The sequence below is a fragment of the Neovison vison genome, chromosome 4 (genome assembly GCF_020171115.1).
Source record: "Neovison vison isolate M4711 chromosome 4, ASM_NN_V1, whole genome shotgun sequence".
Classification (NCBI taxonomy): domain Eukaryota; kingdom Metazoa; phylum Chordata; class Mammalia; order Carnivora; family Mustelidae; genus Neogale; species Neogale vison.
The window spans coordinates 174,478,577-174,499,856 of NC_058094.1; the positions used below are offsets into that span (position 1 = coordinate 174,478,577).

At 38.7% G+C, this 21,280-nt stretch overlaps 1 protein-coding gene across 4 annotated transcripts in view; it reads right to left on the reverse strand.

Annotated features, from left to right (window-relative positions):
• The window catches only part of SNX13 (sorting nexin 13), a 133,631-nt gene extending 125,786 nt beyond the window's left edge, over positions 1-7,845 (reverse strand). For 3 of the 4 annotated variants that reach the window (XR_006384280.1, XM_044246148.1, XM_044246149.1), the window contains exon 1: positions 7,613-7,695. Coding sequence is in view for 3 of the 4 variants with exons in the window: in XM_044246148.1 (XP_044102083.1) it covers positions 7,613-7,624 (12 nt within the window). In the remaining variant the exon portion in view is untranslated. Of the gene's footprint in view, positions 1-7,612 lie in introns of all 4 variants that reach the window. The other variant, XM_044246150.1, reaches the window with a different exon arrangement.
• Between the last annotated feature and the right edge of the window lie 13,435 nt (positions 7,846-21,280).

Below are 21,280 nucleotides of genomic sequence, written 5' to 3' on the forward strand. Positions count from 1 at the left end.
TTCTTGCATTTGTAATTGGTCATATGAAAATGACATCAATCTAACCAAATTTTTACCTGTAAGAAAAATTAAGACAAAATACATTCTAACAAAAAGACTGGTGTTCAACTTTTTTTGGTCAAACTTGTGTTTTGTGATCCCAAACACAATATTCAACCATGGTGTCCTATGAAAAAATATCTAGTGGACACTGATAATAACCAATCTTTGAAAGGTAATTAATGTGCTGGCATAAATTTATGGTAGACAATTTTTGTCTTAATGATTTTTCACTTGTTAATCTTACTGCAAAGAATATTTAACATTCATCCCCTCAACAGATTTTAGTGAGGACATTAGATGTTAAGCTCTATTCCAGGTACTGGGAATACAACTGTCAGCCCCATCTTCAGAAGTTCACATTCAGCTGGGAAGAAACACAAAATAAACATATAAATGAACATATAATAGATGAGAGTGGAGCTAAGCATTACTTTTATCAGGGTAATAGAATTCAGCTGGATCCTTCAGTTGACTATGGTAGACCCCTTAAGGAGATTTAAAGTCTTTTCCAAAATCAAACAAACAAACAAAACAAAAAAAGAACATGACAAATTCACAAATTTCTTTTACCTCTTTTCTCATTTTTTAAAAAATTTATTATGAATTAGCTTGGAGCAAATACAGACAGAAGAGATGGGCTGACTCTTCAATAACAAAGAGAAACTCATTTTAACAGTACCATCTCATCCAAACTGGTAGTTTTAACCTGAAGTTATAAAGCTAATGAAAGTAATTACCTTTTAATTACATACTCCAACCTTTTCTTCTGCTTAATTTTTCATCCTTTAATTATGTTATCTGTTTTATTTTGACAAAAGACCTCAAGGCTTCAGGTGAATGAATGCCAAACTGGCACAATATACAAATTCACGATAGTGAATTTTTAGAGGGCAGGTTTCAGATCTGACTCACCCCTTGAGCACCAGAACTTCTCAGGTACCTACCACACACTAGATGTATTTATGTTGAGTGAACAAATTAAACTGCATAAATTAACCTCTGATACAAGTTATAACCAAAGCTTTATAAAAATTATCCTAAACAACACCTTTTCCTTTCAAGAATTATCAGGGTTGATTAAAAGATTTACTTTCCAACAAATATTTAAGGACATGTAGAAATAACTGCTAACCCTCAAATAAGTGAACTTTTTCAAAATATTTTCTCTTTCAAAAATTCTTTTGGAATCAGTTTACCAACTACATAGGAAACTAATCTCATTACTAGTTTGCAAGACATGCTCTCAGTAAACTTTTTTTTTCTTCTTTTCACTTTTTTTAACCTATTCTCGGCCTCCCCTATATCAACACCAGTAGCCAGGGGGCACCCTCTTTCTCTGGGAATCCATCCATCCATGCACCCACTAAGAAGCAAATGAGCCATAAAGCTAGATGGAGCCTAGGACTTGGATTCATATCAATGCAAGGCATGGGGGGGAGGGGAGGACGACAACCTGATGTATTAACCACAAATATTTGTATAATGATTGAAAATTTACAGAGTTGTACTCTCATTTTATCATCATTTTATCTGATCTTCACAACAATATGAGAGCAGCTAGGAAGTGCTACTACTATCCAATTTTACAAAGAAGGGAACTAAGACTCAAAAATTTCAAACAACTTCCCTAATGTCACATCATAAATAAGTGAAGTTGGGACTCATCCTCATACCACTTAACAACAGGTTATTGTCTGTTGCCACACTACTGTGGTACATGTAATTTGTTGACAGACATTGAGCATGCATTACCACCATGAGTCCAGCCTGTTTTTTCACTCAATTTTAAACCCTTTTTTAATGGTCAAATAGTTTACTATTTTAAAGCTGTCCACTTGCTTTAATTCAAAGTTCTCTCTCTCCTTCCAAATATTTAAAGTGCTGTAGTATCAAAATTAAACCTGAGAAACAGAAAGTCAATTTTAGATTAACATCGATAGAGAGGACACTTAATGGTCTGTAAAACCACAAAATTTCAAAACATGTTTAAAAAGCCATACCCTAAGAACCTCTCTCAGGAATGCCATAAAGTCACTTAGCTTCACCACCAAATGGCTAGCTACTTAGTGACCAGCGCTGAAAACTTCCCCATGATAGAACCTATTTTCTTCCTCTTCCAAAAGCTCATGTTCCCTCCTTTTCCATTATTACTCAGCTAACACAGCCTGGTTATCTCTTCCCCTCATACCCTTTTTCTTTTCCCTTTAGGAGATTTCCACAGTAACACTAGAAATGAGACTAAATGTAGGTAAGCATGAGCACATCTAACAAGACTAGATTAATACATAAAACATCCCATGTCATCTGCAAAAAGCTATATATATGTTGGCAATTACCACATGAAAAGATCAAAAGCAAATACATTTTCCAGTGGCCTTATGACATACAACCAATTCCTTTAATCTTTTTTTTTTTTTTTTTTTTAAGATTTTACTTATTTGTCATAGAGAGAGAGAGCAAGTGAGCACACACACAAGCAGGGGGAGAGCAGAAGTAAACAGGCTCCCCGCTGAGCAAGGAGCCCAAGGTGGAACTCCATCTGAGGACCCTGGGATCCTGAGCTGAGCTGAAGGCAGCCGCTAACCCAACTGAGCCACTCAGGCGCCCAGTATAGCACTTTTAATTATAAACATACAGTAGACTAGTTAAGAAAACAATTTTTTATCAATGTCTATGGGAAAAGTGGTCAACAAACTTTGAAACAACCCGTCCAAACACCAGAGTCTCTATATTAGAGTTTTCGGAGAAAAATAGAACCAATAGGAAGTAAGGATTTTTTAAAGATTTATTATGAAGTACTGGTTCACACGATTATGGGGGCTGAGAAGTCCTACAATCTGCCATCCAAAAGCTAAAGACCCAGTAAAATTAGTGGTAATTCAGTCCAAAGGCCTAAGAACCAGGAACGAAAGATCTAAATCCCAATTCAAGGAAATGAGATGGGAAGTTCCAGCTCTAGCAGGGGAAGGGAGGGCGAATTCCTCCTTCCTCCACCTATAGTTCTATTCCGGGCCCTCAAGGGATTAGAGAGTGCCTACCCATAACAGGAAGAGCAATCTACTTTAGAGAGTGCACTGATTCAAATGTTAATCTCAGCCTGATCCAGAGACACTCTAACAGACACACCTAGAAGTAACTGTTTAATCTGGGCACCCCATGACCAGTTAAACTGACAAATAAAATTACCATCACATGATTAAACAACTCTGTACTATAATGCAAACTCAATCACCTTTAAGAGCAAATCACCTATCAAAAACTATAAAATCCGGAAAGAAAAAACCTACTGACTTCCTTTGTGCAAATATCTTCAGAAAGTATTTGAAACACAAAATTTTATTCCTTCAACAACTATTAATCTGGGACTTCTAAAAGCGCTACAGAGTGCAACTTTTCCCACCTATATCTTATTTGTTAATCACGAAAGCTACAATTAGCGTTAGTATATAAAAACCAATAAATCTGGGTGGTAGTGACTTAATACAAATATAAACCATTTTTATCTAACACCTCACATCTGCTCACAACCCAAACTACTAAGATTAAACAGCTACAGTGTTTTACTCCGTATTTTTAAAAGCAGAAGACCAATGTCAACAGGCTAGTAATTGGTTGTTAGCAAAAAACCTCCAGAGTATACCCACAGCTCAGGTTTAAATTCAACATATTATCCTGTATCTTCTATATCTTTAGTATTCTGTAATAATAAATGCTCAGGCCCATAACCCTAAAAGCTTTTGAAAAAAAAGTTTAAAAATGTAGTTAATGACAATTCTTTGTTAAATACCTCTTTATATCCTAATGTATTTCATTACATTCTAATCCTACGAAAATTCAGATTAACTGAAACAAATCCTCAAGTAAACATCCCATACCCTAATTCTGATATATGTAAATTTATGCTTCTTTTTTAAAAGAGAGGAGTAGAGGGCAAATAGGTATTAAACAAATAATTTTCAAGTACACTATGACAAATAGGTGTAACATTAAGAGTAAGAAGTCCTGGGGCACCTGGGTGGCTCAGTGGGTTAAGCCTCTGCCTTCCACTCAGGTCATGATCTCAGGGTCCTGGGATCGAGCCCCGCATCGAGCCCCGCATCGAGCCCCGCATTGGGATCTCTGCTCTGCAGGGAGCCTGCTCCCCCCCACAACCATCCCACCTGCCTCTCTGCCTACTTGTGATCTCTGTCAAATAAATAAATTAAATCTTTAAAAAAAAAAAAAAATAGCAGAAGTCCTAACAGGGGCAAAGACAGTAGAAGGGGAAAAAGATTAACTAGCATTTAAAACAGACAAACCAGTCATACTTATTTGGAAAATGCAAAAGACACACAGATATCGCTAGCAAGTCTTCTAAATATGTCATTTGTACTGATAATGAATATAATACAAATTGAAGCCAAAAAGTTTAAATCGAAAACTATGTTAACCTCCCTTTAGGGAAACAAACCAAAAAAAAAAAAAAAAAAAAAGGCAAGGGGCACCTGGCTGGCTCAGTGGGTTAAGCCTCTGCCTTCGGCTCAGGTCATGATCCCAGGGTCCTGGGATCTAGCCCTGCATCAGGCTCTCTGCTCAGTGGGGAACATGCTTCCCCCTGTCTCTCTGCCTGCCTCTCTGCCTACTTGTGATCTCTGTCAAATAACTAAATAAAATCTTAAAAAAAAAAAAAATTCAAGAGGACATACTGGGCCTGTACCTTCAATTCACGCTAATCTACCATCACAGGTTTCAAAGTTCAACATACATATCAATTTGCTCAATTAGGTAATTTTTTCCATTAACTTGAGATGGCCCTTAATTGGCCACTGGCATAGGTTCTGAAAGATTTCAAAGATCTATCAAAATGCAAAACTGAAGTTTCATATGAATGTTTATGTTACTATTATGTATCTATATACCTGGCATCCTCATCCTGGTTAAAAAAAAAAAAAAAGAAAAGTAAACCTCAAAATAGTTTACTGATGATTATCAGCTACAAAAGAAAATTAATGATGCATTCATTCCATACTGAGTCACAAAAACAGCACACAATCTGGAATAAAAGGACATAGGTGTGACTCTTGGTTCCACCACCTGTTACATAATTTTAAGCTAACTATTTTAACTCTCAGTCTTCTCATCTGTCTATTGAAGACCCTATCTCCCATCTCAATGCTGAGATATCAAAGAACCAAGCAGACAGTACCACTCACCACTTTCTGGAACACAAAGTCTGCTCATTGAACAAGAGATTCTTTTGCACATAGTTCGTCATTATGTATTTTAAAGTCTAACATGAATTAAATCACTTCCCCTAATATCTCCTGATCTATGTTGGAACAAAGAGAAGCAGTCAAACGGAGTCCCACACTACTTTTTTAGTAACCAATACTAAGTAAAATTTTATATCTAATGTATTTCCAAACAGACTATTTCTGAGTCTTAAAAACTAAAGGCTAAAGGTAAAACAAAAAGTCTTTCTCACGTAATAATTCTGTTTATCTACTGACAGTATTTGGGCAAAAGTAGTGTATTATAAAATCTATTAAGAGAGGTGAAAATTACTCACTGAAAGCTATACAGTCAGAAATACTAGGCCAGGAGATGGGATTCAAGTTTCACATTTGCCACTAATAAATGTTGACCTTGGACATTTGGACAGAGACCCTTGAAGTCTCTGGGCTTCAGTTTTCTCATCTATAAAATAACTACTAAAAACCAAAGATAAAATCCAAGTCCCATTTAATCTGGGCCTTCCTTCGGGAAGGCAATCCACTGTAGTAGTTAACAGAATGGACTCGGCAAGGACTGACTGCCAAGGTGGGAAACCTGGCTCAGCCACTTACAAGCTGTGCACCAATCAACACACACAAAGCACTAAAGTACATCTTACTACCATCAATGACGTACTGTTTAAAATATTTCACTGAAACACAAAACCACTTTACAATACAGAGGCTTAAAAGGTACAGTCCTGCCAAATCAAGACACTAGCATTTTAGTAGCAGACACTGAGCTCATGTGATAGCATTAGAACCCTTTAAACCTTATGCTAACCTAAGCCAAGTTTCATCAGAAGATCATGTCATAAAATATCAGACATTAAAGACTCCACTGAAACTTATTGTAAAGCTAATTATTCTCACCAAAATATCACACTGAAGGTAAAAATAGAACTTCTGCTACTTAGGACTTCTTTTTTAACCAAATACTGCTAATGACAACAGAAACTTAAAACATATCATAATTTCCAAAAATTAAATAAACTCCAGGAATGAAAAATATGTGGGATTTAGAAATATTAAGTGAACTACAAACTACAAGAAATAAGGATTTCATGAATTAATACCAACCAGTATTTACCAGATAAATCATATTCCAAAGCTCTGTGTGCAGATCAAGGGCAAATACCAAAATGTGAACTTCCTCAGAGGTTCAACAAATTGGAAAGGCAAGTAAATCCTTTTTTATCACTTTTTAACACAACAAAAGCCACTCATCTACAAACGTTTTTATTTTCTTTTGGCCCAGGTAGGAATACTTCCTGTTGCCCATTAAAACTGTTTCCTATCCTTAACTCAGCCCACAAAGATAACCCAAACTAGTCCCTGACAGCTGACATCTGAACCTTCAAAGGACTTCAAGCGAGTAGCTTCTAAGATATTTCCTCAAATCCACAAGCTGCAGAATTTCTCTTCAGTGACGCCTACACGAGCATATACCAGTACACATAACTGTGTTAACTTGGGTCAAGTATCTAATGAGACCAATTTAGTTCTTCCCCTTAAAGTACTGCTAGTAAAGGCAAACTCTACTTCTTCAAAAAGTCTTTTTTTGCAATGGACATGAAGCACTAGAAAAGAGAAACTGATTGGCTAGTCATAGCTGCCCTACTTCCATTTCAGGTCCAAGTTTAAAACAAAACAAAACAAAACTGTTCCACAAAGGGTACCAAGGGAGCCTTACGCAAATCAAGAGTGTAGGTGCTAAACTGAACTTCCCGATTCCTACGACTTAAAAAGGGGACAGGGTGTGAGGGGGGAGGGAGGACGGTGATATAACTGAGCTATTCAAGTGTCGCTTGAGAAAGAAGGTCCACTTCACTAAGTAGGCAAAATAGGGGGTGGGTAAAAACCGGTCTGGCCAAGTGACAAACCCAGGATGCTGACCGAGCTTGGAAGTGGAGGGCCCTGGAGGCCAGGGACCGGAGAAGGGAGATCTCGGGCAAACCGTAGGGGAACAGGAACTAGCAGCAACGCAGAGACCAACGCTGCCACAGAGCAGCGTGTAAGGAGACACCACGGAGGAAGCGATGAGTTAGGTAGTGACAGCAGGAGGGTGACCAGTGCCACGGGCGACAGGCAAGTGGCAACTGCGAAAGAGGAGGCACAGCAGCTGGAGGTGGTGGGACTCTGTTGAGTCAGCACAGCTCCTATTCAGGGTGCACTTGTAGAATCCCCGCTCCTCCTCCGGCCCCAGGGCCTTCTACAGAGGGTCAGGCCCGCGGGCGGGAGAAATGATGTTCTCGGAAGAGCTGGCGCTGGCCCCTTCCCCATTTCACAGGTAAACACTGGCCGCCGTCGCCGCTTACCTCTGTTAACATTATTACACCCCGGGGAAGCGAGCTCCTCCCTAGCCTCGCCGCATGGCAACAGCCGTAGCAGCAACGAAAACTGCCCGAGCCGCCGCCAACGGCCGGAACAGCTCCTTCAGTCTTCTCCCGGGCGGCGGCTTTACTCGGCTTCGCTGGCTTCCCCCCGGCCCGGCTGCTCGCGACGGACGCGCCGCCATCTTGGAAGAGCGACGTCCGCGTCTCTCTGCGACGTGCGCTCCCATTGGTGGGCGCAGGAGCCGCCGGCCACTCGTGACCGTCTCCATGGCGCCGGCGCGTGGGGAAGTGAAGGCGGAAGCCGCGGGGCCCACTCCGACACGGTGGTGAGGCCTCCAAAGCTGGGTTCCCAAACCCACCTGGGACTGCCGGGAGTGGAGAGCGGGCCCAGCGCAGGGCCAGTACTGGAGGCGGCGCGCGCGCCAGCGGAGCTCGCTCTTCCTCCACCGCACGCCGGGGTAGGCCGCCTCTGGGGTGGAGCGACACCGGCAGAGACCGAGCCTTCGACTGATGGCGCTGCGCACCTCGCGCCTCTCGGGGACAAGGCGGCCGATGTCCTGTAGAAAAACTTCCCTCTCGCATTTCCTTTGCCCACCGGCGACCGAAGAGCAGGGTCGGCCCCCTCCGCGAATGGGGTTAAATATGATCTGAAACTGCTCCCCACGCAGCCCCTGTCTTCCGGAACTTTGACAGAAACTTTCCTTTGTCCTGACCAGTCGTCAGCGAACCCTCTTCTGGGGTGCGCGGCAGGTTGTAGAATTGATACAGGCATATCAGCTTTACCCACGATCCTAGCCGTGCGGACTGTCGCAGATTAGGTGATTGGCCTGCATGACAATGAGGGCTTAGTTTCGCTGCTTCTAAGAGACCTGGAAAAAAGGGGGTGGGGGGGAGGAAAGCCGCTTTTTGCTTTTTAACTGCCATCTCTACAGCTCTCCTGGCTTCTTGATATGTTATGTGTCTGTATCAGGGTGTGCAGATTTCAGCAGCTGTCCGTATAAGTAGGGCCACCTTAAAATGGAACTGAACTCTGGCACTCGGTGCATAGGAGCCCCTGAGACTGACCCTATTCTGAATCGACCACTAGATGGGTTGCAACGTGTGGAATTGGAGGCAGCCACTCCTACCTGAATTTGAGTGAAAGTAGTTTACCTGAACCTGCTGTCAAAGTGTGTTATTCTGTTGTGTATTAGAAACTAGTTTACAAGAAAATTTGAAGATTTTCAGATTTGGAACGCGGAACCCTTCCATCTCTCTTTTTTACGGGGGTACAGAGGGGTACAATTTGGGGAAACTAATGCCAATGGTTCATTCCCCTTTCCAGAATCTCGTTCCCCACACCTCTGCTTCTTTCCTTAACAATGTTACTATTTTATAAAATGAAATTTACTTAACACATTACTGTCATATTCTCGAAATATTAAGTGAAGGCATTACAGACTTGTGTTACTACTATTCTGTTGTGTCCTCACCAAGGAAACAAAATTGTTCATTTAGATAGAAAAACACTCATTTTACTGAATTCAGCTAATGGAGGCAAAGCAGTTTTTTGTTGTTTTGATCTCCATCTGATACATAATTTCCATATTATTGGCTGGGCAGAATTCTGACCTCTGCAACACAATAAAATGTGTTACTGGTATTGACAGATTAAGCCATGAATAGGAAATACTATTGGAAAATATTATCTGGACTAAGATGTTAAGGAAAACTAAGACACTAGAGACAAGGAAGCTGGAAAAAGATAATGTTCCAACCTGTAAGTAAGAAAACAGAGAAGGAGACTTATTAATATTTAAGAAACCAGCTGGTGAATTAAAATTGTAATTTAGGCGTTTAGCCTTGCATGTTTAACTTTTTGCACATAATTTCCCATTCCAGGAGCTATACATTTTCACCTGTTTTCACCTGTTCTAAAGGTGGTAAAATAAGTGTAGACATAACATGAGGTTTGTTGGTACAACAAACCTGTAATGTGACCTGAACGTGCTTTTAACATTTAAGAGTTTATCTGAGACCTAGGAGCAAGCCAAAATCATTAGCTCCTAGTTTTCTTAGCCAGATTCCTTTCTGTGACCTAAAAACCTTATGCTAGCTAGCATCTCAAGTCCCTCCTCACATCCACCTCTCTGACCTCATTTCTACTAAGCACTTTGTTCCAGCTTTCCTGCTCCTATAACAGCAAGGCATGTTCTTGTCTTGGGGTCTTTGCACTGACCGTACTCCATCTAGAAAGATCTTTCCACCAAATACTTGCATGGCTAGATCCCTCACCACTGTCCCACCTTTGTTCAAATGTCACCTTTTTCAAAGAAACCTACTTTTGACTGTCCCATTTAAAATGTTGCCTGTCCCCATCCCCCCTCCCTTGCTTCAGTTTTCTTAATAACTCTTAAGCCTTCTAACGTAGTTACTGTTTTCTTTCTTACTGTCTGTCTTCTCTCCATTAGAACATAAGCTCCACAAGGTCAGGGATTTTTTTGTTCTGTTCTGTTTTTTTGTTCTGTTGTGATGTTTCCTCAGCACCAAGAATACTAAGAATATTGCATGGAACATAGTAGACACTCAATAAGTATTTCTTAAGTGAATGGGTAAATCGTTTTCTGAAAGACCTCAAAAGGAAAAATCTTAATTAAAATTAATTTAAAACAAAATCTTTGGTGTTGGAAGGTTAATTTTTTTAATTTAAATTTTTTATTTTTTATTTTTTATAAACATATAATACATTTTTATCCCCAGGGGTACAGGTCTGTGAATCACCAGGTTTACACACTTCACAGCACTCACCAAAGCACATACCCTCCCCAATGTCCATAACCCCACCCCCCTTCTCCCAACCCCCCTCATGAAACAAGATGGGATTGGGAGGGAGACAAACCATAAGTGATTCTTAATTTCACAAAACAAACTGGAAGATTAATTTTTTTTAAAAATCAGCCATTGCATGTTCTTACCTTGCAGTTATAGGGAGAATTACTTTTATTGTCACTAATATGACAAAAATGTGAGCTACACCTTTATTTTTAATGGTGGTAATGGGGTGAGGGATAAGGATAGAAAATGTTAAAAACAAATGTTACATTTATCTTGGGCATGAGTTAAAATTAACATGCTGGCAAGAGAAGCAACAAACTGAATATGGTATGCCATTTCAGTGAGTTATGGAAATTGAGGAATTATATAGCTGAGGAACAATGTTAAAAATAAGCACCTAATTTGGTACAGATTACAGTTGCATTCCATGTGGTCTTGAAAATACCCTATCAGTTGTTACAAAGGAAACCTGGAACCAGCTGATCTGAAATGCCGGCTGCTTTGGCTATCAATCAGAAATTCAAAACAAAACAATCCGTCTTAAGAAACACATGATAAGGATATTTACGTGGCTGTTCTTGCAAAAGGTCTGATTCCCCAACAGCAGTGTCCAATCTGTCCAATTAACACAGGAAGGGATGACGAAAAGAGGTCAGAGGCAAAAATCAAGTGCATGACCCTTTTAAATAGGCCAATGCCAATGACCTCTCAACCTCCAAGCAGCAATTTGGAATACCTAGTTTGCCTACTTTTTCGTTATAAAACCAGATTTTAAAAGATATTAAGATTGTTACAAATTAGATACAATTCCTTTTGAGAAACTGGGAACATACAGCATCAACCTTCCAAGCAAGCACATCTATTACACAGTTGTTATATTTTAAACTTTTGGTTTTTTAAGCCATTTCATTAACTCCAGTTTCTTCATAATACCATTATTATCAATGTCAACTACCACTGCTACTGAACATTAAAGAGTACTATGCATTCATTAACAATGCCCAATCTCAAAGCCAGCGAATCAGTATTGAAGTAATGCATTGCTAACAGAGGAGACACATTGTAAGAACAGACAACAGCAGGATATCCTGATTCTTCATTACAGCTTTGGTAGGGTCACAGTAAGCAGAAATTGCAGGGCATTTAAGAGTGAACTGAAGCTTAGCTTCAAATAGCCCAGCTTGTGCTTTTTTCTCTTGCATAGTATTTTTTGAGGAAATACTTAGGCAACTCAAGCCTAAAAAACTGAAACAGAGATAACATGAAACTTTGCTAACAATAGATGCAGCCATAGCAGAATAATAATGTTCACATTTCAGAAGTATGAGGAGATCACTGGACACCTCAGTCAATATTTATTGAAACATATTTTTTTCATAACAAAAATTAAACCTACAGCACTTTTCAAACACTTAATTCTCAGTTACGAATACAGGCCAGGTGCTATGGGAGATATTTTGCAGATACTATGCTTAACAATTGAAGAAGGCTATCATAGTAGATCTTATTACCCTTTGAGGCCATGACAAACTTAATGAGTGGCCCCAAGTCACCAGTCAAAGGTATAAACTGTCAACATCATTTATCACTGTTGATGTTGACTTCAGTCAACCTGGCTGAGACAGTGTTTCTCAGATTTCTCTGCTACAGAGTTACTATTTTTCCCCCTTTTCATACTACTACACTCTTTGGAAGGAAGTCACTGTTAGCAGCCCACACACAAGGAGCCCAGAATTAAGCTCCTTCTCGTTGAGGGGGGAATATCTACTTAAATTATTTGGAATTATTTTGCATGGGAAATGTGTCTCTTCTCCATTTTTTATCAATTCAACCATTTATTTATATAAGTTTGGACTCATAGATATTTATTTTGAACTCCAGGTTAAATCCAACACTTTTGTATTTTGTGAGAATTGTCCCAGCTTTGGGAATTCTTCGTTGCCCTATGTCCTCTTAATATACTCATATCAATGTGGGATAGTTTTTTGTTTGTTTTTTTTTTATTTTGTTTTGTTTATTTCCTGTTATCTACAGGATACTCTAGATACTATAAAATGCTCCAGGTCATTATACTCCAGTTCTAGAATCAGCCATTTCTCTAAGGAATTTCCATTTCTTTATTGAAGATTAGAAAACAAGATCTAGGCACCAGGTGTGTTCTTTGCTACTTAGGGTGTCCTTTCTTTTCATCCCTTGCAACTGATAAAGCAAGGAAATATGTGTGTGTACATTAATCCATATATACACCCATCTATACATATTTCTGTATGTAACCGTCTGTATTTAAGCTAGACATGAGTTCATACTGTTGTCTCCTGACTCTAACCCATTAACAGTGAATCATTCTAGCCGCCTCCCTTTGCTTATCTGTAAATTCCCACTCCAACAGTGGGAAACCTAGTTCCTACCGCTTGCCATCCATTTATTTAATTATTTAATCTCAGTATACATGCATAGCATTATCAGAATTGCTAACCCTTGGGCAACAATCTGATCAACTAGAATACATTGTCTAGACACAATTCCTCTCGCCTTTAATCTTATAATTTCAGTTATTTCCAAAGTTGCTTAGTTCAGCTACCTTTCCCCCATTGCCTTCAGTGATGTAGTTTCACACATTTGTCATACCTTTAGATTCTCTTGTAGCTCGCTACTCTCTTTTTGAGACTCGCCCCAACCTCCCAAATGATTTGATTTTTTTCTCATTTGGATATAATAAGTTTCACTCTTTGTGCTTTTTGTGCTACTTAACATCATATCATATAGAATAGCTTCACAGGCCTAAAACATAAAAGAAAAATACATGATGAAATTTCTTTTACATTCTTATCTATAGACCCAAACAACTGATGATTTTACAAAAGAAACTTCACTTGGATATAGAGATACCAAAAAAGATACACACATACATATTTCATATACTAAATATATAATTCTCTGTAATACCTAATATTAAGTTTCTGCCATATGCCAGCCTCTATTCTAAGTGCTTCACAACAATGGTATAAAGTTAAATAACAAAATGTTATTATTCACATTTTATAAATGATGGAACTGAGGCCCAGAGAATTACATTTTTTAGCTCAAGTTTATACAACTAGTAGTAAAGTTGATATTTAATGAAAAAATTAAGTACATACACATATGTATGTATGTATGTGTATATATGTATACCCTATATAGTTATGTAATTTAGAATTCTATGTATCCATAAACTGTATCTTCAAGTATATTAAAATTAGTTAACTTTAAAAATTAAACATTTTAAATAATCATGTCCCCAGTTTCTTACGTGAATCATAAGAACTGTAACTAGCCTCCTGTTTTTGCCATCAGCCAAAGGAGGAAATGAGAAAAGGAATCAGTGCTCATGGACAGAACCTAATATGTCCCCATATTTAAGGCTTACCTCAGCTAGTTCCATTTTTACAAGTAAGGGTGAAATCAGAGACTATTATGTTGTGCTCTACTTTACTGACCTAACAAGTAAGGTGAAAAAAATAAGATTATCCTAAAAATTATTATTGTTTTAAAATAGTATATTGTGTTTATTGGCACAAAGTTAATTTGACCTGCCTTCACTCTTGCATATATGGTGATACTTTCTGTTTTAAATGAAGATTTCAAATTCATGGGGCACCTGGGTGGCTTGGTTGGTTAAATGTCTGCTTTTGGCTCAGGTCATGATCCCTGGGATTGAGCTCAGTGTCAGGGGAATCTGATTCTCCCATCTCTCTACCCTTCCCCCTGCTTGTGCTCTCTCTCTCTCAAATAAATAAAATCTTTTTAAAAAGTTTCAGGGCAGGGGCGCCTGCGTGGCTCAGTGGGTTAAGCCGCTGCCTTCGGCTCAGGTCATGATCTCAGGGTCCTGGGATCGAGTCCTACATTGGGCTCTCTGCTCAGCGGGGAGCCTGCTTCCTCCTCTCTCTCTCTGCCTGCCTCTCTGCCTACTTTTAATCTCTCTCTGTCAAATAAATAAATAAAATCTTTAAAAAAAAAAAAAGTTTCAGGGCACCTGGGTGGCTCAGTCAGTTAAGGATCTGCCTTCAGCTCAGGTCATGATCCCAGACTCCTGGTATCAGACTCACAGCAGGCTCACTGCTTGGCAGGGAGTCTGTTTCTCTCTCTGCCCCTCACCTCACTCATGCTCTCTCTCTAGCTCTCTCTCTTTCAAATAAATAATAAAAATTTTAAAAATATTTTTTAAATTTTCAAATTTAAGCCTGTTAGTAAATATGCACACTATTAAGTTGAAAAGATATTAGACATATACCCCTTCATATTGGCTGTGGAAGAAAATGATAACAGCCTGAGAATATTTACACTATGGTCCTGTCTTTACTATTAAATAGGATTAAACTTTGGAAATGAAAATCTATCATTTGTCAAGTTTAGTGTCTTCTTCTGTAAACTTAAGTTAAACATATAACTAGATTAATACTAATCTAGTATGTACCCTGTGTACACAGTGTACTGTGTACACAGTGTTATTTGAAATGTTGGGCAATGTCTTGTGGTTCAAGATCAAATGCTTTTTAGGGTTTTTTCAAGGTTAAAACTTATGATACCAAATAAGTTGCAGTTCATTTTCCTATCACTTTCCTTCAACAAACTTATTCATCATCACCTTTTCCAAAAACCTTGCTTCAGAGCAGAGGCATACTCTGCTGTGAGCTGTTACGTGAATGGTAATGATCTCCTTGAATTACCACCTTTCTGCATAAAATGAGAGACCTACCTTATAACAGCCATGCGTGTAAATATCCACAAACAGAGAGATCAGCAAACATGTCAAGAAAAGTTCTGCTCTATAAAAAACAAAGCGAGTAGACAAAGGAATGTGAAATCAGGCTATTTATTCTTGAAATCTATAGGATATTCACCTAATTTGGTTGGATAAGATTTTTCCTGTTCACTAAATCAGCAAAATGCAGAGGGCTTCACATTTGATTTTTAAAAATAGATGTCCTTTTTGGGTTTTCCTGTTGCTGGGGAAGTGTTCTTTCTGTTGCTAACAGAGCTAAATGTTCTGCTTTGAATGGGAAATGTTTGTTTTTATTGGGAGGAGTAGCAGAAGGATGAATGAAGGAATCCTTTTTTTTTGTTGTTAACTGTGTTTCTCTAAGTGAAATATCTGCCTTCTGGGTAAAGGCATATGATTGGTTATTTACCAGAGAATCCTTTAATAGAATCATGAAATTTGTCTATTTGTTTACACATTATTTTATTCACTAAAGCTTAAATGGTTTATTAAAATATTAACGGTTTCAGGGTTATAGAATTTGTATCGAGACATTTATACCACTGAACTTTCAGTGGTTGGAAGGTACAAAGAAGACATTTATCATTTTCACATTTTTGCCTAGTGTAATTTAGCTTCAGAAAAAGAGGTAAGGGAAGAAATAAATAAGATGGGGTTTTCCTGTCAAGTCTTAGGGTCACATAATTAAAATACAAGCCATCTTGCTCTTCAGCTCTATATATTATTGTTTGTACGGTTTAGAGCAGGGAACTGATGGAGGAGATACCACAGGCAAGCAAATACTACAAAATGTTACTTTAGTAACATTTAGTTACTTTAGTAACAGAGAGAGAGAGATACACTGTGCTTAAAACTGCATAAAAAAAAAAAATGACCATTCTGGCTGTCCTCAGCATAAGAATTACAGCATCATTTTTAATGTAATTTTGTTACCCCAAAATTAAATTCTATACTATCACTATCTTAATTGTGTTGTACTACTCAGTGAAAGACTGTTGATTCCCTAAGCAAGAGTTTTTACTTTGTTTCAAGCTGGGTCTGATTAATTCATCAAATGTGTTCTTCATGGTTCTGCCAGAATTTTTGGTTACACTGAAACTCTATGATGTGAAAATATAATTGAGTTTCTGTCTTCCAACTTTTATTTTTGTCTTTAGAAGCAAGTTGTTAATCTATGAACCATCAGCTTTTGGGGAGAAGGGAATATTTCATAACATCTCTCTAAATCTTCTATGGCAGATGATGATGTGTTGACCTAATCATTTCATTTTCCTCTGGGCATTAGGAAAGATTACAAATCCTGCCTATCTAGGTGGGGTCATGTAACTAGCTCAGGTCAATGGAATGTAGCAATCCTGTTCTCTATCCACTCTCCAAGGTGAACTTTGGATGCTACTGGTGGAGATAACAGACTCTTGAGATGGAAAGAACCATACAGGACAACCCATCTACTAGATTCAAAAAGAAAAACCTTAGGACTTTCATGAGTGACAAGTTCTTTTATTGTGGGTTGTTGTTACCACATCTAAGAATATATGTCCCAAATAAAACACTTTTTAACTCTACTTACTGAGAGTAGAAATTGTCTAATCTGACAAATCCTCACCTTCTCTTCTGCCCCCCAGCTTCCAGGACCAGGGGACTATTTTAAGGGATAGGGCTTAAGTTGATCCTTAACGGTTACACTGGGCTTTAAGGAGAACTGCTTCATCAAATCATGACCTGGGTATTATAATTAAACAGCTGCATCTCACTCTCTCTCTCTCTCTCTCTCTCTCACACACACACACACACACACACACACACACACATTTCTGGGAGAGGTGGACAGGCTGAAGACCGAAAATGCTGGTCCATCTGGTCTACTTAGAAAACAAACCAGGGAAGTTAATGAAAGAGTGAATAAGAGACAAACATGAGTTAGAATGAAGGACAGGTTGCTCCTAAAATACTGAGCGCCTTCCCAGAGAGTTCTGGTAGCCATTATCCAAGGATGAGGAAAATTGGGAACTAAAGAGGTGGTACAGTCAGCTGTTTGGCTCAGGCATTGCATCAAAGAATGACTTTGGTGAATTGGACTATGGGGCAAGTTTTGCCTGGGGATCTCTTCAGGCACTCCTTACCCTGACAGGAGTCTCCCACACTGAAAGTTCACTGAGAAACAAGGAAACGAATGTTACTACACACCTCCTCTGTGCCAGGTGCCTTATGTACCTTGTAACCTTCGAACTTCATGGTAAAATGAGGAAATTGAGGCTCAAAAGTTGACTGAATTTGCCTCAGAGTTCTCTATTAATACATAGCATATCAATTTGAATCTAGATTTTTCTAACTTGAAATTTACTCTTTTTTCTACTATACCACCCACAAACTCAGCTGTAGATCTAGGAGTTAATATATGCTTTGAATGTCAAAAAGAAAATGAAACAAAACAAAACAAAACAAAAAAACCTGCCTGTTTTTCTCAAGCAACTTCTAATTTGTTTTTTGTTTTTTGTTTTGTTGTGCCCGGATTCCGAGACCCCCCCAAAGACGACCACCAGAGTCCAGAGTCAAAGCCAAACAGCAAGGGTCGTTTATTACGAGTTCGAACCGGGACTTCTGCGCACTCATTGCCGGTGACGCTAAGAGGTCCTGAGCTCAGGATCACAGCACTTTTTATACTCTGTTTTGGGGAGGCAGGGACTTAGCATACATCATAGTATCTCGTAACAAATTACTACATACCGCGGGAAAATCAAACAGCAACTCTATAATATGACTGGTGCGCTACAGAGTGGGAAAAAGCTGAGAATAGATTATTGGTTAGGTCAAAGGGCTGTCATTCTTTAAACTGCTTAGTTGGCGCTGCTAGGGTACGTGCCCCCTCAGGATTGGCCGGGGTCTTCCTGTCAAGACGCGGGGAGCCAGATGGTTATTATCTCCCATACCCAAAGCTGGGTAGGGGGTCCGGGGGCAGTCACTTTGTCACGTCCAATTCTGGGTGGGGGTTTCTCTGGCGCCAGATGGCTGTTATCTCTCGGCCCAGAGCCGGGTGGGGGTCTGGGAGCGGCCACTCTGCTAGGTTCAATTCTGCACGGGGGTTGTGTGGTTACAGAGGGCCTCCAGAAAGTTTGCTGGTAATTTTCCATCTCCTCCTGGGTTAGCAAGCGAAGGTAGAGAAGCAGAAATAGTGGTTATGGTTGTAATTTGGGCATCTCAGTTTTTTTATATAAGATTTTATTTATTTTTCTGACAGAGAGATAGAGAGCACAAGTAGGCAGAACAGCAGGCAGAGGGAGAGGGAGAATCAGGCTCCCCATTGAGTAAGGAGCATGATGCCGGACTTGACCCCAGGACCCTGGGATCATGACCTGCCATGACGAAGGCAGACACTTAACCGCCTGAGCTACCCAGGCACCTCTGTTTTCTGGCTTTGTTTGTTTGTTTGTTTGTAGTCTAGATCTTATGAGAATCTCTTGAAATAAACTGGAATTAATATAACAATAACTTGTTTTTCCAGTTTGCATACTCCCCCTCGCTCATATAAGAAGAGACAAGGGTATGAACCCTATAGAGTTTTATCCAATTCTTCTGTTAACTTGTCAAAATCTAACCATAGTTCTAGTCTAATGTAAACACACTTTACCTCTCCTGATAGTAAAAGTGAGTTTCACATTTTTATTGAATTTTTCTCATTGATTGACATGCATTATACATTCAGCTAATCTCTCCAAGCCCACTTGAGGCCTCTTTATCATTGACCACTTATGATTGTTATGTCTGTCTCCTACCTATTGGCCTCTGACTCCCACCATGCTTATGCTGTAACCTGAGAGTATCCAGTCCATTTCTTTCACTCTGCCTCCCTTTCCAAGTGCAGTGCCAGACTTAAGCTGTGTCCATTCTGTTCTCCTTCATAACTCACTGTCAGAGACCTGTGCTTTTCTGTTCTCCTAGACCAGTTGTATCCCCAATGTATCTGACATTGGTAAGTCTACCATTAATCAACAACTCTTCTCTCTCCTCAGGCTGATCCCTAGTCCCTAAAGTAGCCCTTTGTCCATGGTCGCAGGCTTCCTCTGAGCCTTACTCCAACTGAAAGGGAAGACCTGTGATCGGTAACAGGTAAGTCCCAGTAAGAACCAAACACAAGGGATAAACCGTGCGTTACCTTCAGCAGCAGCCTACTTTGCTGCAGCACGTGGACATTTAGGAGAACGTATGTCCAAAGTTGATTTGCCAGGTCGCATTTTTGACGGTGCAGATGCCAAACATAAGTTCATTTTTCTTTTCTTTTCTTTCTTTGTTTTTTTTTTTTTAAGATTTTATTTATTTATTTGACCGACAGAGATCATAAGTAGGCAGAGAAGCAGGCAGAGAGAGATTGAGAAGCATGCTCCCTACTTAGCAGAGAGCCCAATGCGGAACTCCATCCCAGGACCCAGGGATCATGACCTGAGCCGAAGGCAGAGGCTTTAACCCACTGAGCCACCCAGGAGCACTGAAAGTTCATTTTCAGTCATTTCTGATATCTCTGCTAAGCTCCAGATTATCTTTCCCTTATTTATTAGGGAAAATTACCCCTTTTCTTCTGAACCAATTCCTTGGAAATATGATTGGAACACTGCATCTCATCTAATCATATACTTTGCTTTGCTTATTTTAAGAACGACACTACAATGTTTGCTAACTAAAACTAGTAGGTTTTTACAATAACACAAGGTTTAACAGTAACACGTTTTACTCAACATCAAAGACAAAATAATTACTAATGACACAATTACTATCTAGTTTTCAATATAACTTATTCAGCAATTGCTCTCATTTGCCCATTTCATTTATTGATTTAAAGCACATGAGAGCTTTGAGTTGCCAGAGAGCTGCTAAGCAGATGCTTTTCCATCCAATGCTAAATATGTATAAATAAAGTAAAATATCAAAAGTGTTTCTCACTGTTATTTTCCTTCATTCCTACATGTTGACCAAATTGCATTCTCTTGAAAGATAGCAGTAGATCTGAGATAAACAGTGTATTCCTAGTGTTCATTGCTCCACTTGGTCAACTATAGTTTTTTAGCTGATTATTAGATTATAAAAGATTCTGATCGAGTTTATAATGTGATGAAATAAATGGAAGTGAGATTTTAATCACACACATCAATGAAGGAACAGAAAAGCCTTGTGGAGATCTGCTTTGGCTTCCTTTACTAACTAAAATCTAAAGCTTATAGAAATCACACTTTTTTAAAGTGTGATAAAATAAGCACTCAATCAATGACCCTAATAAAAGAGAAAATGAATGTAAAAGTCGGAAGTGGTGAATAATCTAAAACTTGTCAAACTATAAAGGAAAGCCATTCAAATTTGAGATTGTCTAATATAGAATATTCACCCTGCTCTATTTATTGAGTATATTGTTTTAGAGAAATCATAGTGATGCCAAAGCAGACCTTAATTTCACACATTAGTTTTCTATTTTACAGTAACTTCAAGTTAGTATTTCTTACCTATCCTTTTCTTCATGAAAGTCTTGCAAACCATCAGTAATGGTATGCTGGAGCTGATTCAAATGGAATCATGCATGAGCGACAGTGGTTAAAATTCTTGGAATTTTACTAGCCAATTTTTAGATAGAATCATTTTTAAAAATTCAAGTGTGTAAACTTATAATTGGATAAATTATGTATAACACAAAGCTCATAAATACTCAAAAATCTCTACTTCCTAATTATTTTACTACTCCTTACTATTATCTATGTTTTCAAAGTCATTTATGTTTATTTTGTGGCAAAACTATTATGGAATAGTGTGCTACTTCACATCTCTCAACTCTTTGTTCATTGACATCCCAGAGATAGCTTAAAACCAGCTGTGGAGGGAATATTTATACCAAGGAAATTGAAAAATACTACAAAATCAAGACCTGGGTTACTGTTTTGCTCATTTTCTAGAGTTAAGGAAGCAATCAAGAACATGTTAATAATTCATATTAAACCTAAAAGGTGTGATGACCAACTGTTACATTGTGTTACTTTTTTAAATTAAAAAAAAAAAGATTTTATTTATTTATTTGACAGAGAGAGAGAGAACAC